This window comes from Enhydra lutris, unplaced genomic scaffold (assembly GCF_002288905.1).
Source record: "Enhydra lutris kenyoni isolate GAN:26980312 unplaced genomic scaffold, ASM228890v2 scaffoldscaffold55, whole genome shotgun sequence".
Lineage (NCBI taxonomy): Eukaryota > Metazoa > Chordata > Mammalia > Carnivora > Mustelidae > Enhydra > Enhydra lutris.
This window is the reverse complement of record NW_019154139.1, coordinates 14,606,256-14,631,975: the sequence shown is the minus strand read 5'-3', so window position 1 is coordinate 14,631,975 and position 25,720 is coordinate 14,606,256. Positions and strand designations below refer to the sequence as shown.

At 44.1% G+C, this 25,720-nt stretch overlaps 1 protein-coding gene across 1 annotated transcript; it reads right to left on the bottom strand.

Moving 5' to 3' along the window:
• Positions 1-3,971: 3,971 nt before the first annotated feature.
• On the bottom strand, positions 3,972-24,338 carry LOC111157565 (RNA 2',3'-cyclic phosphate and 5'-OH ligase). Its single transcript, XM_022519082.1, has 12 exons — positions 24,168-24,338; positions 21,107-21,185; positions 19,858-19,925; positions 17,995-18,094; positions 17,159-17,315; positions 15,428-15,584; positions 13,685-13,844; positions 12,137-12,312; positions 11,458-11,646; positions 10,661-10,771; positions 9,214-9,333; positions 3,972-5,027 (listed from the first exon to the last, which is right to left on the bottom strand). The coding sequence occupies exons 1-12, from the start codon at positions 24,258-24,260 to the stop codon at positions 4,920-4,922; spliced, it is 1,518 nt and encodes a 505-aa protein (XP_022374790.1). The 5' UTR covers positions 24,261-24,338; the 3' UTR covers positions 3,972-4,919.
• Positions 24,339-25,720: the final 1,382 nt, after the last annotated feature.

Sequence of the window (25,720 nt, the reverse complement as noted above, 5' to 3'; positions counted from 1 at the left end):
CCCCAGATTAGCTTTTATTCTAACTGGACCAGGTGCCAATTCCTCAAGCAGTTTCTGGGGCTGGAGGTTTGAGGTGGAGGAAGTGATGCGGGGTACCCAGGTCTGGGTCTAGGGGTGGAGTCAATTCACCCCAACCATGTGAACAGAGAATGGGGTTGGAATGGTTGTCTAAGGAACTGTGGGTTCCATCACCACGAAGACAGAGGACTTGCGAAGGGCAGGATATCAGCTAAGGAGATACCTTAGCTTAGACACAGTCTGAGAGATGGCAGATAAGGATCTGAACAGGTAAGCGATGCAGGCACAGAGAACCAAGAGAAGCATCTTCGAGATACCCAGGAGTCAGAACTGACAAGACTCATAGAAGGGTGAGAGAGAGGCAGGAATCCAAGATGACATGAATTTCTGGCTTAGATGGTCGGTGGGTGGCAGTGTCTTTCCTGAGACCGAGAAGACATTTTAGTATATGTGCTACCGAAGCAAGCACCAGAGAAGAGATTTTAGAAGAGGAAAGGTGATGACTGAGTTTGCATGCTGAGTCTGACGTGTTTATGGATCCTTAGGTAGAGACGTCCAGGGGATGTGACCTGGAGATGAATGTGGGGTCACCAGCCATAGGTGATGGTTGGAGTCAAGGAAATGGGTGGAAATGAGCAGTGATGAATGTACATAGTGAGAAGAGGGCCAAGATCTGGCAGTGAAAGTGTTCCACGGAGTGTGCCAGGAGTGGCTAATAGCCTCAGCTACTGCAGCAGGTAAATAAAAGCTAAATTGGTCCATCTAATTAGCAACTACAAAGGAACGGGTGACTTTGGTGAGTAGTTTCATTGGAATGGTTAATGGCACAAGCCAGGATTAAGGAGAATCAAGGGCAGGATGGGAGCTGAGGAAGCAGAGGCTTAGGGCAAAGGCATCCATCCCGCTGAAGAAGCTTGGCTGTGGTGGAAGATAGGCCGGGACAGTGTCTTTTCCCGAAAGCACGTATTCTTTATGCGTATCAGTCAACACCTCAGTTGTCTTCAGCAGCTTTCATATTAAACGTGTACACGTCTGTTCCACATCCTCAGCTAGACTCTAGTTCTCGAAGGCAGCCAATGACTTTATTTGTGTGAACTTCGTTAAGACCGAACACAGTAAAATTAAAATACTCGATTGATGAAACACGGATTTGGAGCCTGAGTAAAGGGTGTTCTTACCTCAGGGACCCGGCCAAGAGTCTTGGCTCCTGACTCTCTAGTTTTGGTCCCACTCTGGGAGGGAAATGTGTAGCAATGGAGCTGAGGCAAAGTCCAAAACAGTTTCTTAGGCTAACACGCTACAAGTGGGCAAACGGTTCCAGGGCGCTGAGTCCCCGGAGGTCCTTGGTGTTTTGAGGGCTACCTGTAATTTACTGATTTGTGGGTGATAAAAAAAGGCAGAAAGAGAGACCTGGTTTACACACATTCATCAAGCAGAATAAAACCTTTACAGTTCCTCACAGAATCCTTAATGGTGGTCTGAATCTGGCCTGCCCCAGCAAGGCCAAGCAATCCCATTTAAAAGAAATTTTGGTGAGTGCTCTGAGCATTGAAAGTTCCAGAGCGGGCTTGGCTGCTTCTTGTATTGAAGAGGAAAAGCAGCATAAAATGGTTATAGGAGGCAGTGTGACATCAGGAAAACAGCATTAAACTTGATAGCCAAAAGACCTAGTTCTCTGTGCCTCTGTGTCCTTAGTTGGGGGCCCTTGGGCTACCTGCTGGATCTCTCTGAGGCTGTATTCTGATTTGTTATGCGGGGATAATACCTACTTTGCCAACCTCATTAAACTCTGGTGACTGGCTCACATCATCCTCCCTCCCTCAGCATTCAGTAAGAACTCAAACTCGGTATAAAAACACTGGGTAAGCTACAGAGCAGGAACGGCGATTTTAATGTGTTAAGCTCCAACTACATGCCTGGCAGTTTATTCACTACCTGTTCACAAGCTACAACTTAAATCACTCACTTCTCTGTGAATGCCCCTCGCCCCATCATTGTCCTCTCCTTGCCTCACTAGCATCTGGGACATCAGATACTAGTTCTAGGGCAAGAGCTTCTACAGATCCGGATCTATTCAAACAACTTGGCATACTCCAACGTGCCTGATTGATAATTAATAGCATCGTCATCATCAGCAAATCCAGATGACCACAAATCACGGTCTCTGGATATAAAGATCCCAGAGTCAAGCACTAGAGCTCATGCAAACACCATGATGTAAGAATTAAGTATAGGACGAGCTGGTGTTGTGTGTTGGAATTCCAAGCACAAGGAATGGTACACTTCTCAGCAACACCGGTGAAGCCGGCAGGGAATTTTCAGAAATGAGAGACAGAAAAACTTTATAATGAACGTGAGGAAACCGGCAGTCTCAAGCAGACCAAAAAAAAAAAAAAAAAAGTTATTTTTCTGTGCTTGTTTTTTGAAGGTTAAATGAAGTAGAATTTGGAGTTCACAATGGGATTTGCAAGATTTAATTCAGCATTTAAATCGTCCTCTCCTTGCTGCTCCAAGAAAGTTATCAAATTAGAAAATGAGTGATTCTTCCTATTTTGCTTATGTCTCATCAACTGGTTTTTCCATCCCTCTGTTGCTGACAGGGCTGAGACAGCCCACCGTCAGTGTGAGGTTTTGAGATTACTTATAAATAAACTGACTTTAGGGGCGCCTGGGTGGCTCAGTGGGTTGAGCTTCTGCCTTTGGCTCAGGTTGTGGGCTCAGGTTGGGGTCTCAGGGTCCTGGGATCGAGGCCTGCTTCGGGCTCCTTGCTCAGCAGGGAGCCTGCTTCTCCCTCTCCCTCCGGATGCTTACAAGTCTGCTTACTTGTAATCTCTGTCAAATAAATAAAATCTTAAAAAAAAAAAAAAAATGGACTGACTTTAGAGGGCCTTAAAATGGACCAAGAGGTGCAGTGTTAAGGACTCCTCATGCCTGAAGGAGCCAGATAGGGCCTTATGGAAGGGTGTTCTAGCTGTGCATGTGTACATGGGCCTAGGGCACTGTTCCTCGGGGCAAAAAGCTGGTGATGTCTGCTTCTTTTGAGCATTTATTGAGTACTGTTAAGTATTGTTAATATTGTTAAGTATTGTTGAGTGTCTCAAATGGGAAAATAACATCTCCAGAAAAAGGAAAACAATGTTTGTACCTTTCTTTTTGAACTCAAAATGTTAACTATTACTTCCTATGGTCATTCAAAGGGCCGAGCTCACTGCAAATGCCACATTCAAGACAAGTTCATAGAGCAGAAACGCCCCCACATGAACCATTCTCTGTATCCCCTGCTCCCCTGCACCTCCTCATGCCTCCCCGGGGTAACTTTCAAAGCTTCTAATAAAACTCAACATCTGTATTTAAGATGACGCACAGCATTTCTTGCACTGACATCAGTGAGTTTTGGGAGGGGACCTTGCTTTGAATTAGTTTCAAATGACACGTCATTAAGCAAGCCCGGTCAGCGGGAGTCTACGCTCCACTGCTCAGCCCTAGAGAACACAGCGGCCGCGGGAAGCCTGCTCCTCACCTTGAGGTGCCCTCGAGCGTTAGCTGGGAACGTGCAACCTTGAGTCATGACTGCACAACAGCGGCTGGCCCAGTCTGAAGGCACAGGGAGTCTATAATTATTACATTAAGAATCCTAACTGGTTTGCTGGGTATGTTCAAACTCTACCATCAACATATTTAGGTGAAGGGGAGCTCAGAGTGAAGACATGCTAGGCTAATTCCTATCAGATCTTTTTCAGAGGAAGCCGGTATTCTACAGCCTTCCAAACGGCAGCATCTAGAAGATACTCCAAGGAGAGTTTCTACTGTAAGCTGAAGGGTAAGTTTTAGGAAAGAATATTTTAGAGTGAGTCACTGAAAGCAACCTGGGAGAAAATCAGGCAACAGCACTTAGCAAAGTGAATCAAGCACAAATACTAACTGTCCCAAGAAATAAACGATGAAGCACAAGATAAAACAACATATTGCAACTTTATTAGATTTTTCTATTTTACTGGCTGTTTGGACTCAACAAAGGCCTTAGTAACCTGTCCCTTCCACATCTTCAGGTGTCACAGTACAGAACACGAAATCTGATTAGATGGCACCAGTCACCCTGTCCAACAGAACCACCGCTAACACCTCAGTCATGTAAGGCTTTTATAATAATTCAACCACAAATATAAAGATACTCAGCATTCTGTGCAGGTTTGCCGCCGCTGCTATGCAAGACCTCACCCCGGAACAGTTTACCAGACCAGGCCTACTTAACGACAGCTCCCCACAGGCGACTTGTGCAGGTACGGCAGGACTCTGCCTCATATCTAGGATGAGCAAAGAAGTCAGTCTACGGAAAATTACTCTGAGCCCCTATTCCTACACCTCCGTACATGTTCCCTCCTCAACGTGTCCCACTATCCATTCATCTCCCATCTGGAAAGGACGCCGTGGGTGTTTTCCAAGTGAGAGTGGTGGTCGGGGTTTTGCTGGGTTCAGGGGAAGGGGATGGATGGGTGGGTGAATGAACAAACTGACAAGAGGAGGAGGGAAAGGAAACATTTGAAAACCTTATTTACTAGAACACTCTCCATGACTCAGAATAGAAACAGGGCTTGCTGTCACGAACTTCGTTCTGCTGGCTACACACTTCTATGACTGAGTGAGGCAGCATCTTGATCTATACCCACCCCCAACACGAAAACCTGGGGGACAATCAGGGAGGACAGTGGGACTCCTCCCGGAAGGTAATGTTACAGGCCTGGCTCCCGAGAGCAGCAGCCGCCTGCCAATGCCTTGGGAACGGGCGGTTGTAGATGTGCACTTGGGAGCCTGCGGGTCTGGAGTCTGATGTCTGAGGAGCGTTTCCGTCCACCACCTCCATCCCATGAGGGGCAGTGGCGCTGGCGGCTGCGGTCAGCGTTCTATCCTTTGATGACGGCAATAGGTCTCAGCTTAATGGTCTTCTTGCTGATTCCAGCATCGTGGCAGGTGTTCACCACGTCCGTCACGTTCTTATACGACTCGGGGGCCTGAAGGGGAGGAGTTAAACAGTGTAAAAATCTACTTAAAGTGTAATTCTTGAAACCACTGAACTTCACGTGGGATTAAAGAAATGCACATTAAAATAATACTGAGTTTTCTTTTTGGTGTGTGTATGGAGTGTGTATCATACAAAGACGATGACTGAACTCGATGTTGGTAAGAGAATAATAACAAACACTTTTACCTGGTTTTATATTTTTTCTGTATGTCTCATAGTTTCCCATTGCACATATTATTTCCTGTATAACTAGCAAAAACAGTTAATGTAATTGAATAAAACACACACAACACTAATACCCAACAGAAAGGAAATGCATCAAACCATTATCTTTGGTTGGTAGTTATTGGCCACTCTGATTTTCTTTATTTCTACAGTTGTCAAAATTTCTGGAATGAACAGCTATTACCTTCACAATAAGGGAAAGTTATTCAATGCATCTGTGTTACCAACATCGTCTGTCTGTCTGTTTGTCTATATACGGACACGCACACTCTTCTGAGTTTCCAGCAAGACCTCCCCCTCCCTTCCCAGCCAGTCAGAACTAGTCTCATCACACATCTTCTCTCCCTACTCCCCGCACCACAGCAGCTCCTCGCAGCGAATTTCCATAGGGCTCCGTGCACACCCTTTGCTAGCTCATCTCCCATTCCCTTCCAATTTCTAATTTTCACACCGCAGCCTCTGGACTCCTTCCAGTGAGTCATGTGCAGAATCCTCTCCCTGCTGTCCTCTGCTCGGAACATTCCCTTCACGCTTTTGTTCTTGCGGAAACAGAGATCTCTTCTAGGGATGTTACCTCCACTTCTAACTTGAAGTAGCAGCGATTTTCCCTCCTAAATGGGGTCCTGTCATTAGGCCCAAGAGTGTGCCAGGTGTCCGTGCTCATCTTGGTACTTTCTAGACCATTCCCACTCCCTTCTCCCTAAGGCCTCGCCGGTCATCGTGTCTCACTCCCTCTTCTTGCTGCAGTTAACCTGCTAGACTTGGAAGCACTCACTAGCGTTACTGCAAGACTTCTCGCTCCTGGCTCACTGCCACTCTATCCTGCTAGAATTTCAAATGGTTTCAATATTTAGCAAGAGGTCCCTCTCAGTATCTTGGCTTCTAGCCCCTTGACTGTCAATCATTCCCTCCCAGCCAGGGCCATAACCCGGGACCTGTCATTACCAGTGATTACAACTCCTCCACAATCCCCGTCTCAAGCACGCTGGGCTGGTGACCACAGCTAGGTTTCCAGCTCACTCCCTCCTGTGCGCCGTCTAGCCCTGTGGGACGTTTAATCTCCCTGCAAGCCCTCAACAGCCTTGCTTTTCTTCCACTGCACTATACTTGCAAACCTAGTCAAAGTTAACTCAACATCTATTTCAAGCCTGCACCTGTACAGCTGATATAGTTGAAAAACACCCAATCACTGAATTGAGCACAAGGAGGCCCCGGCTGCTATGAGGGCACCCACCCAGAATCTCGCCAGGCTGATTACTCGTTCTCATACATGGTTATCTCCTACCTTCCCCTGCATTCTCACTCTTAGTTGCTGATATTACTTTCTATTACACTAAAAAAAAGAGAAACCATCAGAACAGAATCTCCATATAATCTCACCACCAATTCCCTGACTACCTGCATCCTACCTTCTCTTTTATTAAGGATTCATTTTCTGAGCTCCTAGCAAGGACCAACCCCATCCACTTGGGACACTCGATCCCATCTCCTCTCACCTATCCAAGGACACTGCTCCAGTGACCCCCCCTTTTCTGCATCATCTATTTCTCTTCCAGATTTTTCTTATCAGCATGCCAGATCATGTTACTCTTCTGCTCAAAATTCTCTAATGTCTTCCCATCACCTCACTCAGAGTAGGAAGAGCAAAAGTCCTTCTGTAAAGGAAAGGCAAGGACTCACACAATCTGGTGCTCCTAACCTCTGACCTCAGCTCCCCCATGCCTGCTCTTGTCAGGGGCCTCCCTGCTATTTCTCCAACATCTAAGCATAATCTCACCTTAGGATTTCTACACATGGCTGTTCTCTCTGCCTGGAAGGCTTGCCCACTCCCTCATCCCCTTTAGATCTTCAAGTGTCACCCCACTACACCCTATTTAAAACTGCACCCACTTCCTATCTTTCCCTATCCCTGTCCCATTCGTACTTTATAGCACTTCCTGTCATCTAACATACTACATTTTTTATTATGTGCTAAGTTTCACAAGAAAGGGATTTGTTGGTTTTGTTCTCTGCAGTACCCCTAATACCTAGAATAGCACCTGACTATAGATGCATAGCATTTCCTGAGCGAATGAACAAATCATATGTAAAACACGTACAAAAGGAAAATATCAAACGTCAATAGAAGTGATCTCTGGTTGGTGGAATTTTGGATGTTTTGTTTTCTTCTTTGCATTTTCCAAAATCTCTTAACGAAACAGGTGTTATTCTTTTTTTTTTTTTTTAGGGAGGGAAGAGGCGGGCAGAGGGAGAGGGAGAAAGAGAGAAAGACAGACTCTTAAGCAGGCTCCATGCCTAGCAGGGAACCCAGCTCGATCTCACAACCCTGAGAGCATGACCTGAGCTGAAACGAACAGTTGGATGCTTAACCAGCTAAGCCACCCAGGCGCCCCATAAATAAGTGTTATTCTTTTTTTGCGGCGGGGGGGGCAGAGATTTTATTTATTTATGAGAGAGAAAAAGAGAGAGAGAGAGCGCATGCACGCACAAACATGGGGAGCAGCAGGCAGAGGCAGAGGGAGAAGCAGGCTCCTCTCTGAGCAGGGAGCCCAACATGGAACTTGATCCCAGGATCCTGGGATCATGACCTGAGCCAAAGGCAGATGCTTAACCGACTGAGCCATTCAGGTGCCCCTTCCTCTTAAAATCAGAGAAAAAAATTACTTGTTATTAAGAAATAAGGCTTTGTCATACTCTGTGACTCAGTAAGTCTACTCTCGGGATTTCACTCTCATTATTAAAAACAGCTGCCTGGGCCCCTGGGTGGGCCAGTTGTTTAAGTGTCTGCCTTCAGCTCAGGTCATGATTGCAGGGTCTTGGGATTGAGAACCATATCAGGCTCCAGCCCTGCATCAGGTTCCCTGATCAGCAGGGAGACTGCTTCTCCCTCTCCCTTTCCCTCCGCCAGCTGCCCAATCTGCTTGTGCTTCCCTCTCTCTGTCAAATAAATAAAATCTTAAAAACAAAAACCCAAAACCAAACCAAACCAAACCAAAAACAGCTGGAAAAAAGCTTCACGCATTACAACTTAATTTATAGTAGCAAAAATTTGGAAGCCACTTAAATGTCGAACATGGGCAGAAACTTATGGTCCTTAGCTGGTAGAATATTTGACAATCATTAAAAAGTGATGCTTACAAACAGTATAACAGTAACATGCTAAATTAAAAAAAGAAAATAGCAAAAAAAGGGGAGAAAAAGAAATTAGAAAAAGGACCACAAAATGTAAACTATGATTATAACTAGTTAAAAAAAAAAAAAGCATTCAGGGGAAAAAAAGGAAAAGACAATAAGTGTCCTAAAAAGGGAGGTTAACAGTTGTGTTAGCATACTGAGTTTCTACATGATTTTTTCTTTATTCTTAAACTTTTAAAAAAAGTTATGCTGCTTCTAAAATTGAATATGTACATACATATAATTTAAACAAAATCTTGGCTCCCTTGTGAATTAAATAAAACCGTTGTCTTTTAACATCTGCTTTCAAATTCTAATATATAATAGCTATGCAAAAGAAAGGTTAAAATGAATCGGCTCAAACAATTTTAAAGTTTAATACATAGAAAGGTTAAGAATCAGGGTGCCTGGGTTTCTCAGTTGGTTAAGCATCGGCTCAGGTCATGATCCTAGCAGATTCCAGGGTCCTGGGATCCGGTCTGGCTTCAGACTCCCTGCTCAGCGGGAAGCCTGCTTCTCCCTCTCCTCCCTGCTCACTACCTGTCTCTCTCCCTCTCAAATAAATAAAATCTTTAAAAAAAAAAAAAAAAGTTAAGAATCATTCTTGTGACTTGCCTTGTAATTAATCTCCAAACAAAAGACAACGATAAACTAAAATTGAGGTTATTTAAAAACAAACAAACATAGTATCTGGTAAGCAATACCAAAAATTATGCTGTGTAGTAGCATAAATCACGGACAGTTTTATGCTGAATATTTATCAAAATTTCACTCACCTCTTCCATAACCAGTTTGGGTGACGCAACACGGATTGCGATTCCCATATCTGCCAGTTTGTCCAAGACATCCTGGAAATCTAAATTACGACGAGACTTTGCCCGGGACAATGCCCGGCCCTAGATTAGAAAAGAAATGAACTTTACTTCATAAATTCTGAGCTACAATTTATTTTCAATTCCAGCAATTATTTAATCCTTTGGAATTATATGCCTTTTCCTTGACTTCTTTTAGAGTTAGAAAATAATCTTTTTTCTTTTTAATCAACCTTAGTTTTTTCGTTACAAATCTCATATCCTTCTAGAAAACAACTTTCCATCTATACAAAACATTCAGTACTGAAAGATTTAGTTGTGTATTTCTAATTACAATTATCAATTCAATATAAATAAATTGATTTTAATTATAAACACTAGGTCTGTCATCATAAAAACTTTGTAACTTGTGATTTGAAATAGTTTGTCAACTTTGGCACTATTGACATTTTGGGCCAGATAATTCTATGTCACGCAGATTGTTCAGCAGCATCCCTAGCCTCTGCTAGATGCTGGTACCAAAACTCCCTACCCTAACTGTGACATTTAAAAAAAAAAACAAAAAACCTTCCAGGTGTTGCTGATGAGATGTGCTGGTTTTGATCACTGGGCTACAATGAGGAGTTTGGAGGCAGCTGGAAATGAGAAGGGATCAGAGAAAAAGGAAGGCTCAGATATGTTTGTTAGGGTCTGTCTTATGAGAAGGTACTCTTGAGTTTCAATCTGCCACTCCATCACTAGCTAAGCACTCTCATGGCTCAGAACAGGGGTGGGCAAACTGGTTTGTGGTCCAAATCTGGCCCACCACCTGTTTTCTGCAAATAAAGTTTTATTGGAACACAGTAATTCCCATTGGTTTATGTATTGTCTATGGCTGCTTTTTCACTTCAGTGGCACAATGGAATAGCTACTATAGAGACCATATGGACCCCAAATATCTACTGTTGGTGCTTTACAAAGTTTGCCAACCCCCGGATTAGAAGAGGCAATATGGTGAGATAGGTGTGCATCTATGCATGGGCTCTGATGTGCGAATCCCCCAAATCTTGAGTGGACCTACCTAGAAAGGGACAAATTATGCAAATGACCAGGTCCAGTGAATCACTGACATAAGCTGTGATGTGACCGTGCATCAGTCAAAGTTGTATTGGTGGGGCCAGTGTGGCAATATACCAGTCTGGATTTTGTGGGCTTGCAGAGATGGGCAACAGTCCCTCGCCCTACAATGACCACTAAGGAAGAGATACTAGGTGACCTTAGTTGGTTCACTAGACAGTATATATCATGAGAATAAATTCAGGTAGAAGACCAGACAGATCCAAACTTCAATTTTGTTAATGCCCAATGTCGAAACGTAAAATGACGATTAAACTGAAGAGAGCATTTCTAAATCAGTTTCTGTTTTCCTTACCGCTCCATGACAAGTTGTTCCAAAGGTCTCAGTCATGCCCTGTTCAGTGCCGGTAAGAACGTAACTACAGGTGCCCATGGTGCCGCCAATGAGCACTGGTTGTCCAGTGAGCTGAGGAAGCACACACAAATCAAACATACCACCATTTAGAAAAACTTTAGATGAGCTTTTTATGCCCAAGATTTACACTTCCTCTTGCACTGCAGGACTGTGGGAGGAACCTGGGCCTCTAAATACATTGCTTTCCCAACTGTTACTATAACATTACTTTAATTCTTGGATAATTGAGAGGGAAGTGGAAAGGAATGAAAAACATGAGGACCTGAAAAGCAGCAGAGACAGACAACACAAGAGCAAAGCCAAATTCAAATGTTTAGGGAAACGTCATTAGGAAGAACATTCCAGGACAAGGTGCCTGACCTCTCCAAGTTCCGGTTTCCTTATTACAGGGAAATGGGAGCAGGCTAAGGGCCCTTCTACCTCTACCACAGCCAGACAGCAAGAGAGGAGGAGAGAGGAACAGACTGAGTTTAATCTTAATCTTGCCTTCCAATCATTCAGAGGCCTTGAAAAGATCACCTTTACGGAGTAAAAGATGCCCCACTGAGGATGTTTTAGACCTCCCAAGGCAGGCAAAGATGAGGTGGGAGTCACTGCTTCACAAAAGACCGGAAATCACCGTTCCCAGGAAGGACAAACCTTTCCCAATGGCTGCCTTTCTGTTTAAACTCGCTTATGTTCAGAACGACCTAAATCACGCCCCCACGGCTTAACACCGCAAATGGCTTAGTACATACTTGGTAGTCGACAGCGATGAGGGGATGGTGAGGAGGAAAAGCTCGGGTGGATCCCTTCCTGTGAACCAACAGCGTCCGTTCCTTTCCATCCACCACGTGCTGCTCTACTTTGGCAATGTTGTGAGAAACGTCATAGATCACATGCAGGTCCAAGTCGTCAGGGGTTGTGTTGAAGACCTTGGCAAAAGCCTAAAAGGACAAGCCTATGTTAAAAGCAGCCAGAACCAGCTCTTCCAAACTCCTCTGATGGACTTCAGCTGGTCTGTTCCTAGAGGGAGTGAGGAATTTACGAGCTCAAGCACAGCAGTATTATTCATCTTCACATAAAATACAAAACCATCTTTTACACGACATTGCAAATGCCACTCCGGAAATGCCAACTCTGACTGGAAAGCTGCTGGGCTACTCTTCATCCCACCCTTCAGAACAGCTTCTTCCTCAGCCATCTTGTCTCCGTGAACGCACGTCCATCCTATCTGATGCTCAAGACAAATTCTAAAAACAATTTTGGTTTCTCTTCTCCCATTCCCCACACCTGATACTCTGCTAATTTGGTTTAAGGAGACTTCAAAAGCCTAGAGAGTTTGCCAATATTTATCACGTAGATTTTGAAAACTGGATTCTGTGGGCTCTGTTTTAAACCTCATCACGAGTAACCGAAGAGCAACTTCAACCGTACCTGACGGGTTAGGAACGTCATGGAGGAGCGGTTGACCCAGGCGTAGTTCCCAGCAGCTGCCATGCCCTTCAGGTAGTCCTGACCCTCTGGGGAAGCAATCCGAGCACAAGCCAACTGCCGGTCGTTGACTATAATCTTGTCTCTCTTCATGGCTTTTTCCATAGCTACCAGTGCATCTGGATGAGACAGAAGCAAGTCTAAAGAGGCTGCTTTTCCCTTTATAATTGAGATTTACTAAAGAAAATTGGGCTACATTCAAACCCATTTTTTAAAAAGCAAATAAAATACAACTTTTTTTTGAAGTGTTTCTAGATTCCTCTACTTGCTTGGTCAAGACATAGTTACTGAGAATCTTCTGTCCATGCTGTGTGACACAAAGAATGTGGGCTACAAAGCTAACACCTTCCCTGCAGGAACCTGGAAAGGGAACGAGAGGTGTACACACACAGCAACAACATGGTCTTAGTTTCTCCTTTCCTGGCATGAAAATGAATGAACACAAGTAGTAAAATATATTTTATTACTGTCATGGTTTTAAAAAAATAATATTTTAGTGATTTAACAGAAAAGAATTGGAGACAAGTTGCTAGAAGAGCAGGAAAATCAAATCCGTGGCCAAGTGTAGAGAAGTACTCAGCAAAGAATTCGGAATTACTAGTCAGTGCTCCATACATCTGCTAGATTAAATATTCTAATGGGTCACACTGGCACAAATTATTAAATTCCCATAGGATGAAATGCATACACAAGGATGAACCATATAATACACAACTTAAGGTTTATAGTAATTTCCACGTGTATATATACCTTCTCATAAATGCATAAATGCTTCCACACGTCCTATCAGTCATCCAAAGTGACCCTCCTGCTATTCGCCTGCCTTCTGCTTTTGTCCATGCTGTCTTTTGGTCATGAATGTCCTTTGTGCATGACTGTCCAAACTGCAAACAGTATGTGTTCAACATGCCACTTCCAATGTATTTTTTCTAAATGCTTTATATAGACTGTCTTATAATATTTTATCAGGTATTACCTTTTCATTTTAATTAACGTGATTATCTCTTTTTTGAGACACCGTGAGGGCAGTTCCTTGCCAATTTCATCACTGAATCCACCACAACACTTAATCTTGTGGTACAGGTACGTGAGACACACTTGCATAGATCATAAGTGTATAAATGAAATAGTATATGTGAAGTATTTAATCTCCTATGACAACACCAGTTAAGTAGTAAAAACCTACGCAGTATATAGTTCTAGAGTTTCCTCTCTAAAATCTCTATTTGGTTCCCCACAAATGCGTGTTTGAGCACTGAGTCAAAAAGGAGCTTGAGGGGCGCCTGGGTGGCTCAGTGGGTTAAGCCGCTGCCTTCAGCTCAGGTCATGATCTCAGGGTCCTGGGATCGAGTCCCGCATCGGGCTCTCTGCTCAGCAGGGAGCCTGCTTCCCTCTCTCTCTCTGCCTGCCTCTGTCTACTTGTGATCTCTGTCTGTCAAATAAATAAATAAAATCTTAAAAAAAAAAAAAAAAATGAGCTTGAGAATATACCTGTGGCTACTTGGTGGCCCAAGCCTCTGCTTCCACTGTGGATCATCACACACACCTGTCCCTTATGGTCGATGCCCATTTTCTTAGCTGCGTACTCATTGAAAATCTCATCCACAACCTGGATTTCTGCATAGTGGTTGCCTGCTCCCAGGGTCCCCAACTGCAAAAGAAAGAATGTCTGATAAAATGACTTCTATTCCACTTTTAAACATTTATTTATTGATTTTAGAGAGACAGAGAGAGAGAGCCAATGTGCCTGCACAAATTGGGTGGGGAGGGGCAGAGACAGAGAGTCTACGAGTAGACTCCTCACTGAGTGGGGAGCCTGACACGGGGCTAGATCTCACAACCCATGAGATCGTGACCTGAGCGGAAACCAAGAGTTGGGACACTCAATGGACTGAGGTGCCAGATTACTATTCTGCTTTAAAAAGCAAATTGATAAAATCAACCGATAACAAAAAATAATCAGTTTTATACAATAAAGAAATTTCTGAGCCTCAGAAATACTTCATGCATTTAAAGCAATACACAATAAAAAATATGGTAGAGTAGCTCCTGAAACTCATTGTATCATTACCTGCTTGAGTTATATACAAATATGTATTGAAAGCTTCATAAACCCAAATTCAGACCATTAAATGGCTCAGAGGACACTTTAAAGGTGTGAACACAAGGGTCAAATTTTGGGATAAACTCCTGAGTGTGAATTTTTAAACAAGGTCCAAGTTCAAATGAGTTTTGAAACATCTGAGTTTGCTGACACCTACCATTATCCACCACTGAAAGTACATCCTGTAACTGGAGTTGATAGAGGATTCAGGGACCGCAGCACAGAAGTGCTGGAAGAATCTTTAGAGGCTGCCTAGTTTTAACTACTGCGATTTTCAGATAAGAAAACCAGACTCGGAGGGACACCTGGGTGGCTCAGTCAGTTAAGTGTCTGCCTTTGGCTCAGATCATGATCCCAGGGTCCTGGGATTGAGCCCTACATAGGGCTCCCTGCTCAGCGGGGAGCCTGCCTCTCCCTCTGCTTCTCCCCTGCTTGTATTCTCACTCTTTGACACAATCTTAAAAAAGAAAAGAAAACAAAACCAGACTCAGGCAAAAGAGACTTGCCCATAGTCACAGTGAATTAATGGCAATGCCATCGCCACTAGCTATAGATTTCAAACATGTGATATATTCTTATCTCATGGATAAGGTATGTCTTCTCATCTTAGACTCCAGAAAATAGCCACATCTGTGAACTGTCCAAATATGTACATATGTAATTTGGGCATACTTTTTTTTTTAAAGATTTTATTTATTTATTAGACAGAGAGAGATCACAAGTAGGCAGAGAGGCAGGCAGAGAGAAAGGGGGAAGCAGGCTCCCTGCTGAGCAGACAGCCTGATGCAGCACTTGATCCCAGGACGCTGGGGTCATGACCTGAGCTGGAGGCAGAGGCTTTAACCGACTGAGCCACCCAGGCGCCCCTGGGCATACATTTTTAAGCCTTATACTGATAGCCTATTTTTCTCCCATCTATTTCTAATTCAGCACATCTTGTTTTATGAACACCTGCAAGTTCCTAACACTTTTTCAAAAGAGTAAGAATGTGGTATAAATAAATTTGTGTTTTTTGATATACTGTGAAAAACCTGGGGATATATTTACTACACAGAAGACAACATTTTTGCCTCAACAGAAGCATAGGAAACCCCTCCCCCACCTAGCACACTGCCCCTCCTACGTGTTACCTGAGGGAGGCCTCTCTTCTTAGCCCTTGCGGAGACCTTGTTGGGGTCGGCCTGCAACATCCTTCCATACTCCTCACAGTGCTCCTTGTCCTCAGCCCAGGCATAGCCTTCCCTCAGGGACCAGTCCACTCCCATCTCCAAGGCCTCCTCCAAGTCTCTGAGGGAGTAATAAGGTCTGGTCATTTCACGGCCAAGACAGAACAAAAGCTGAGATGACCACATCTCTTTTGAGGAAACAGTCCATCTGCTCTCGCCTATATAGCGGGCACTATGCTAGATGCCATGTTTATGCTCTCAGCAACTCCAGTTTTTTTGGAGGAAAACAGCTACGTAAATAATTGTGATATAAAATAGTAGGTTCGTATTAGAAACGATTATCGTTCTTTAGACATTCATTCAGTTCCTTCTCCTCTTTAAATCTTTTTTACATTAGATTTGCCTCTCTGAAAAGCAAAGATAATTTCTGTCATCATATAACTGTCATCTCACATACCACCAACTACCACTAACTTTGCCACAGCTACCCCTTCATTAATAATTTATGAAAAATTACAGCCAAATAATAAACCTATGTAAATGCCTTCAGGTGGCACAGGAAGAACTTGAAGGTACCTCTGCAGAAATACTACATGGCTTCAGTGCACATGCATTCTGAAGGGGCACATACATTACATCCCTAGAAGGAAGCAGCCTTGATCTTCATCTAAGGTCCAGCCCTCCCAACACACTATCTGGAAGGTTAAATGGTCAATGTCATCTCCCTACTACAGCCCATTTCAAATATTATTTATGATACAGGACAAAAATTCCTATCTAAAATATTTACGAAGATCTTAGAATTTATATGTTCTAGGTACACTTTTCAAACCAGGGCTGTATGTCAGGGACCACATGAAATCACAGATCTTCCAAATGTACGTTTACTCCAATTTTTTTTTTTTTTTTTTACTGGAGAGGAGATGCAGAATTGGTAATAGCTAGAAACATAATGGTATGAACATATGTAGACATATATAATTAGGATGCAAAAGTCACATGAATTTTAAAGATAAAACAGAAGATGCGAAAGAAACATTCTTGTTAAGCACATGTTCTGCAGAGTTTAAGACGCGCAGCTTTGCATGAGCCATGATGGTACCGTCAATGGCCATCGAAAAGGCAGTTATGCTGTGGCCTTCACTTTCATTCTCTACCACTAAAATATTTAACATCCTGGCTAATATACAACATTCAGTGCCATCATTCAAAAAGGAAGGTCGTGGCTAACTACAGGCTCACTGACAAAAGGCCGTTCAGAACACAGCCTCTGAAGCCAAAGGATCTTTGGTTTGAACCCTGACTTTACTTACTAGCTTACTACTACCTCTTTAAACCTCACTTTCCTTTCTTGTCAGTTGGGAATAACATTAGGGTTATCATCGAGATGACATGACATGACAGACGTATACGACAGCACAGGGCATTCCATGTAGAAGTGCTCGATAACTGTTAGTGGGCCTTTTTCCATTATAAACTCGGATGTGTGTCAAAGCTGTTCTATTGAACATCACGTGACCAATCTCTCTACTTAATGATGGGGCGGACCTCACGTGTAAAAGAACAATTCATTACCACTTCCTGAAAGGTGACTAAACAATCCCCATTCCCTAAGCATCCTGCACTGGTTATGAATATGAGGGTCATGTGGCTATTTTCCTTCCCAATCCGTTTACTGGAATCTTGTCCTCCTACTTGGCACTCATGGGGATGACCCCTTTTGATCCTACGCCGACAGGAATGTGGTCGAACATAGCCTGGGCGAGCTGCTCCTTCACAGGCTGGACATCGCTTTCGTCTAAATTGGTTCTTAGCAAGCGCACACCACAGTTGATGTCAAAGCCGACACCACCTGCGAAATAGAGAAGTTAGTCACAGATCAGCAACACCGGGCAGCTGGGCAAGGTTACCTGTGGTTTCTCACATTAACATGAGTTTGAAAGATAGCTTTTCTTTTGAAGATCATTTTTTAAAAGCAGCCCACAAAGTAGGTAAAGTCTGAGGACATCAAAACATTTAGAGTAATGTCCATACTACGGGTACTTTGTAGGCCAGGAAGGTGGTAATGAACAATGAGTATCATCTAGACAAGGTTAAAAAAGACGTATACAACTAGATGTTAATCGTAACGATGATAACGAGAGTAATCACTTACCCAGTAATTCCTAAGGGCCTTTTCACAGCTGAGGTCATTTACTCCTCACAGTAATGCCACATGGAGTTAACATTACTAACATAACATTTGCCGGAGAATTAACTGGGACACTAAGAAGACACATAATTTGCTGGCAAAGTGTTGTTTGTTTTGTAGCCAATGTCTAAAAAGTGCCTGGCATATAGTAGAAGCCCAAATAATTTTCCATAAATGTATGCTTTAATTGATATTTTAATAGCCTCTGAGTGTCCACAATCCATCCTCTCAGTAAATGAGGGGACGAGAAAGGATAGAACATGAGACTGAGAGATGTTCACACTCTATTTCAGAAGGACAATGCTTCACCCCTGACGGCAGACGTGCACAGTGACCTTACCTGGGGACACCACCGCTTCAGGGTCATTCATATCAAAGGCTGCCATATTCCCAATAGCAAACCCATAACCTGAATGGACATCAGGAAGTCCAATAGATCGCTGAAAGAAAATCAGAAAATGAGATTCAGCTTTCTCCACCAGACAAGACTGTATTAATTCTCACGTGGGCTCTGGGCTGAAGCCTTCCCCAAATCAAGATTCTGTTTTTGTGAAACCTTCTCTATTGGTGGAAATTAAGTGTAAAAACTTCTAACCATAAAGCTAAAAATAGTGGGAAAAAAAACTTTTTTTTTTTAAGTTTTTTTAATTTAATTTTTTTTAAAATTTATCTGACAGACAGAGATCGCCAAGTAGGCAGAGAAGCAGGCAGAGGGGAAGGGAGAAGCAGGCTACCCGCTGAGCAGGAAGCCCGATGTGGGGCTCGATCCCAGGACCCTGGGATCATGACCTGAGCTGAAGGCAGAGGCTTTAAGCCACTGAGCCACCCAGGCGCCCCAAAAAACCTTTTTAATAAAGTCTGACCATTAACTAAGGAAACTGGAACAGAAAAGCCTCAGTATGACACACTGTAGGAGGGCCACATACTAACTTCAATGTAGTATTACTTACAAATATTTATTGTTATTAAAAAAAAGACTTATCTATTATTTCAGAGAGGGTGAGTGAGAGCAGGGTGAGGGGGTGAGGGAGAGAATCTTAAGACTCCCTGCTGAGTGTGGAGCCCAAAGCAGGGCTCTATCCCATGACCCTGAAATCGTGACCTGAGCCGAAATCAAGAGTTGGAAACTCAACTAACTGGGCCACCCAGACACCCAAAGTAGAATTAAATTTTATTTTTTGTTTTTTATTTTTTAAGATTTTATTTATTTGACAGACAGAGATCACAAGTAGGCAGAGCAGCAGGCAGAGAGAGAGAGGAAAGCAGGCTCTCTGCTAAGCAGGGAGCCTGATGCGGGGCTCGATCCCAGTACCCTGGAATCATGACCTGAGCTGAAGGCAGCTGCTTAACCAACTGAGCCACCCAGGCGCCCCTAGAATTACATTTTAAAGACAATCTTTAGACATGGATAAATTGTGGTCACATCAGGCGAAGTGAAGGGAAATATCTGATTTATACAGGCCCTTAGTGTTGAAGCAATCATTGGCAAATGTAATCCTTTTGCTGGCATGAATACTGTACACTTGCTACATCTGACGCCTAGGAAAGGGCCCTGACCCAGGAAGAATGCAGGTCAATGCAGACACCTAGACACCTAAGAGTTCCTTACATGCAAAAGCCCTTTCTTTTCATTTTCCTTCCAAGTGCCAGCACAATAAATGGTATAAAGGGCTCAAAAAAATGCCTGTTGTACAGATTTTATACCTTCCTGTGATGGTGGAACCTGAACACAAGACTGTGGAGGGCTCCCCCTTGCACCTTGCCCCACCCAGGCCTACCTTGTCCCCACCACCACCCTCCTTTCCCAATCATGCCTACCACACCTGTCCTGTCCTTTCTTCCTCCCCACAGGTCTAACCCTTACACTTTTGTCTATTCTTTCTTCAACCATCCTCCTGAATGGGGCCAGAGTGAAACTTTGAATGGTGGTATCCTGGTCCAGTAATAACGCTGTACTGTGATGAAGAAACAGGAAGACAAAACTACTTCAAAGATTTTTCAAATGCTTACAGGTTCTAGCAAAAAGCAACCAGAAACTGAGATGTTATCCAGACTCAATTACAGCTTTAAACTCCACGGTTATTTCTGGAAGTTTGAAGGTCACTGTCTAAGTGACACCACTATTGGTTAGGCCTGGCCATTCATCCACTCAGAGAACTCTAAGAGAAAATATAAATGATTCAAACTCTGAACGCGGACTCACATGAACAATCCCAGGCAGGGCTGCCACATTGCCAATTTGCTTCATGGCTGGCAGGAAGCCACCGACACCTGAAGACAAAAATTCAGTGTTAGGAAAGGGGACGCAGTTGATTTTTAACATTACATATATTCATATGTTTCTAGCTGGCATGAAACCAAGGGGTAGTGGCCAGGACTACCAGAACAACAAAGCAGGAGAGGACGTTTGGGCTGAAGTGGGAAGAGCGCCTCATCGAGAAGGGAGCGCATGTACAGGAAGGTAGTGAGGCAACCGGAGTAATCACAGGCGTCCTGTCCGCATCTGTGCATACCATGAAAAGGTTCCTTGCACACACGGTACTGAGAAATGTGAAACAACTAATAAACGTTTTATTGCCGACGCAAAAAACCCCGAATTCTTTCAATAGTATTATTTACCCAAAGAAAAAAAAAATCAACACTTGTTTTACTCTAAGTGGCAAAGGCGGCAATGCAGAAGAGCTGGGACAACACTGGACTGAGAGGCAGGGGATACGGGGCTCTAGCTCTGGTGTCACTTGGTCGTGGTGTCATTTGAGGCAAGTCAGGATGTCCTGGTGGGGCGAGGGGTGGGATTTACATTGCTGAGCCAAAAATAAAAGGGTTAAATCCAGGTTCCACTGTAATACCATCATGACCATTAGAGCATTACATTAGAGCTTTGTACACTTATCCCTAAATGTTGCTGCTGTTCGGCAAGATAAGTGTAATCAACTCCCTTTACGATGAGATTAGCTGAAGTTCAGTGAGGCTAATCAAGGTACTGGTTAAAAATGCAGACTTTGGAATCAGACACTCTCGAGTAAGAGATCCACCTCTGTCACCGAGAAGCTATGCAACTGGACTAAATAAAAACCCCTTAATATCACTGAGTTTTGCCTTATACATTTGTAAAACAGAGATAACATTTTCCTCTTAAAATTCAGAACTACATGAGGTAATCTACATAAAGTGCCTTGCAAAGTGCCTGGCACATGAGTGCACAATAAATGGTAGCTCGTTATAACTGTCCAAGGTGAGCTGTGAAACCAACCAGGTCCACCCAGCTCCATACAGTTTCTACAGAGCCAGGTGGCTAACAGCGTGATCACAAAGGTTTTTGGTCTCATTTAAAAGTTTTGATTATTACCTGACGATACTTCTGTATTTTTAAATTATAACTGAGTCACCACTGTCATGCCACAGGGAAAATGTTGTTTATACGGCTACATGTAGAACTCTGAAGTACTTACCACCACCCCGACAGGCATTCCTTAATTCCTCAAACATTAATTTTTCCAGAGCATCATTCACGTAGAAAACTCCTTCAACCTGGTAAGAATGAAAAGGAAAAACTCTAAGCACATGTCCATGACATACAGGCAGGCACTGGTTAGAATACAAATACCATATGAAACATTTATTTTACTTTACCCTTTATAGAACACTTTCTCATTACCTCTTTTTTTCTTTTTTAAAAGACTTTATTTATTTATTTGACAGACAGAGATCACAAGTGGGCAGAGAGGCAGGCAGAGAGAGAGGGGGAAGCAGGCTCCCCGCCGAGCAGAGAGCCTGATGCGGACTCGATCCCAGGACCCCGAGACCATGACCCGAGCCGAAGGCAGAGGCCCAACCCACTGAGCCATCCAGGCGCCCCCACTTTCTCATTACCTTAAGCAAGCAGAAAACTTCCTAACAAAGATGAGATGTTGATATCTTTAAGTAGGTCTTAAAAATGTATTCTGCAATGTTCACAAATTGTTTATTCCCCTATTCTTAAAGCCACACTTAAGAATTCAACAAGAATTTTTTGCACGTGTGATAAAGAAGTCTTGGAGCACCTGTGGGGCTCAGTTGGCTGGGCATCTGCCTTTAGCTCAGGTCATGATCCTGGAGTCCCAGGGATCGAGCCCCTCACCCCACTCGTGTTCTCTCTCTCTCAAATAAAACCTCTAAGAAAAAAATTCTTCTAACTATGCTCTCACCAAGGCCAAAGTCCTACTACTCTTGTGCTTCTAAAAATCAGTGGTTTTGATAAACAGATGAATCAAGAGTTAAGATTCTAAATATAAAAATGCAGTCATCTGACCGTAGTGTATTTTTTCTGTGCCTGAAGACAACAGCACGTTACACTTTATTTTGTCTTATGCTCATTTATAAATCAATACTTAGGTAAAGAGTAAAAAAATTTTAACATGTAGATACACAGCTGTGTGCTTAGTTCTAGAATCTACACAATTTTAAGAGGCTAAAGGAGCTTGACAAAAAATACAAATGGCAAGGAAGAATGTAATTATGTAACACCTAAGGCCAGAACATTTTTATGAGATCAAAGACTATGAAGGAGCTGCCCACCTAAGGAGGGCATTCACCTGGACAAATTTCTTTCTTTCATAAGAAAGAGGACCTCTGCTTGAATAACAACACCAGTGTAAGCAAAATGTCTCCAGCATTATTCTCTACGGAGCACATTTTATTAATTCACCAAAGATTTACTGAGGATTTACTATGTTTTAGGCACTGTACTGGGCACTAGGGGAGATATGAAGAATATATAAGTTTTTTTTTAAAGATTTCACCCATCTGTTGGGGCGGGGGCAGGCAGAGAGAGAAGGAGGCTCCCCACGGAGCAAGGAGCCCGATGCGGGACTTGATCCCAGGATCCTGCAATCATGACCTGAGCCAAAGGCAGACACTTAACTGACCGAGCCACCCAGGTGTCCCTAAGATGCTGTTTTCGGATGAATTTCCAGCCCAGGATGCAGCCCAGACTAGAAAATCAAGGGTGCAATGAGACGAGCACTATGATAGGAAAGTGCTATGGAAAAAACGGAGGAAGCAGCTCAGCAGCCTAGGGAGCCCGGAGGAGGCTTGACAGGTGCTCACTGTTTGAACCAGCTCTTCAAAGACAAGAGACATCACTGGAGCTGCAAGACATTCAGGAAATATAAAGGAGACACAAAAATGACAAAGTTGGGAGGGGGGTGTTTTGGGGGAGAGGAATTTTTAGTGCAGCATGTGGGTCTTACTGGAGATTAAGTAGGATAGATACGGTAATTATGGTGAAGTTCACTGATCTCTCAAGTACGGGAATAGAATTCAACCTTAGTACAAAGTAGTACACTGAGATTTCAACTCTCTGCTCTTAGGGGAGAAGTGGTAGTCAAGTGTACAAACAGTGAAACCGTAACTGCCAACGGCAAGATGAGACTGGCTCTTGGGCAGAATCAGCAGCAAGTGTGTGTATCAAAAGTGAAGCCAGAATCACTACCAGACACTGACCGTGTGTTATCATGACCATCATGTCATGGTTATTTCCTATTCCTTCATTCAGGGAACCAGATTCCTTAGACAGAAACTGGTTAAACAGAAAACAGCAAAAAGGAAATCTTATGACCATGGCCTTTTTCTCCTCTCAGAGTCCCGCTTTGCTCATGGGGGACACTCAGTAAGTTCTGATATTGAGGAAAAGAGTGCAGTGGCTATCAGGAACTCTTACCAAAACACAGACTCACAAACCTTTCAATACACTTACAAGGCACCTTAAAAGACTTCAAAAGCTATTTAACAACATATGCCCCTGAAACTAGCAAACGACTGTTTTCTTCCCTTTAATGGAAAATAATAGATACAAATGGCAACGAAGCCTGCGAGAGAGAGTGAACCCAGGCTTCCACGCTCCGTGGTGTTGGGTTCCAAGTCTCCAACGGGAATACATCATTCCGTCGGAGAAAAGAAGTAAAAGGGGCATCAAAGTCCTGGCTGAGCTTACGAGGTGGCTAGAGGAAGCTGTAGCTTCCTTAGCGAAGGGAGTATTCAAAACAAGCCACCCTACCCTGGGAATCTTCTCGACCGCTGCGAGAGGCAAAGACGCTTTATTGAACGGTGGATGCTAGTAACTTGCTTCAGCAAACAAAGGTCTTGTAAACGTCACCCAGATGGCCAGCATGACTCAGGAACAGAGTCCCATCCCAGCGACTCCACCCGGGACTGGCTGGGCCACCGTGTACAACTACCCCTCACGTCTCCAAAGCTCGAGGATGTAACATCTTGCGGTGCGTTTCGGAGACTTCGACGCGAAAGCGTTTTGCAAGCGCGAATTTCGCGTTCACTTGGGATTCCCCCGGAACGTTCCGTTCTGGGGACCTTTCCCGCCGGGAGGGGGGGCCGGCCGGAGGTTGGGGACGGGGACGGTCCCCGCGCTAAGCCAGGAGTCGGGAGGACGAGGGGGAAGGCCAGGCCGGTTGGGCAGGGAGGCGCCGCGGGCCCCCGGAAAGGCCCCGTCACGGGCTCCCTGCTTCCCCGCCTCACCTGCATGTTAGGCACGAAGCCCTTCTTGATTCTCCAGCAGTTTTTATTGATCTTTTCCAAGAATTGCAGCTCATCATTATAGCTGCGACTCATGGCGGCGACAACGGTGGCGAAAACTCCCGGCTCCCCTTTGAAGAGACGCTGCCGCGCTGTCCCGCGGCCTGAAGCACCACCTTCGGAATCCAACGCGCAGGCGCAGTAGGCTCCTTCGCAGGATGGACGACGGCAAGCGTCGAGGCTCGAAACTCATGCCCCTACAAATCGCTTTTCTCTCGTTAAGTTAGACTGCCCTCTAGTGTTTATCTTTTTTGGATATTTACGAGCCCTCTTCAGACTCAAAGCTGAGCTAAATGCAGTCGTTTTTAGCGAGTTTGTAGTCACACTTTGTTTTGGAAGTGCTTTTAAGCACTTGAAGAACGCACTGAATCTGGATCAGGTCCAACTGCTGTAATGAAAATCTGCGTGGAGTTTACGTTCCCAGCAGGGAGGGAAAAAAGATGCGTGTAGCCGCGAAACCTGTTTAAATAAAATGACTGGACACGTGTAATGTTTCAGGACGCATTTGTGGATGCACGTTAAATCACTTTTCTGTCAGAAAAGAACGTTCCAAAGAATGAAGGTGACAGTTTACCCGTTATTCCAGCGAACACCGATGGGCTGGTTATTATGGCCAGAGGCGCACCCTGAAGATGAGCAGACGGCAGTCCAAGGCGGACAGCCGGCTGCCCGGGCTTCCCTTCTTGGGAACCCTTGTTCGTGCTCTTTTACACGCCTCTCTTGCTCCCAGAGTAAGCGGTTTTCACGTATTTCCGCTTCTAGTCCTACCGCATGTAAATAGCAGTGACTTTGGGATCGGGAAGACTTGGACTCCATTTCTCCCTCTGCCCTGTAGCACAGGCTGCTTTACCAGCCTTGTGGGATTCATCTCTCTCCTACTTCGTTTTCTGATCTGTAAAATGGGACCACAGTTCTTCTGAGCGTGTGAGCATTAGGTGAGTGACCGTCCTGGAGTAACCAGTACCAGGCTTGGCATCCACTCTCCCAGGAGACTGTGAGAGCCACAAAGGCAAAGTCGGTGGTTTCTAGTCCTTCTTGCATTATCCATATGGGTTCCCCTTTCCTCCTCTTCTGCCCCAGTGTCACCCCAATAATTAGATGCTCTAACAACTTAAGATCCCCAGCGACGAATGATCTAGGCTAAGTACTTGGCACTACCATTTCATCTGGGAGGGAAAACCCTAAAACTTAAAGAAGTGATATAACTTCTCGAGTTTGCTGTGACCACTGTTTCTCACCAGAAACATTGAGGAACCAAGCTGCCCACCCCCTTTAAAAGATTTTATTTATTTATTTGCTAGAGAGAGAAAGGGAGCACAAGCAGGGGGAGTGGCAGACAGAGGCAGAGGGAGAAGCAGGCTCCCTGCTGAGCAAGGAGGTCTATGGAGGATTCCATCCTAGGATCCCTAGGATCCTGGGATCATAACCTAAGCTGACCGCAGCCGCTTAATGAACTGAGCCACCCAGGCATCCCAAGCTGGTCCCTTTTTAGATCA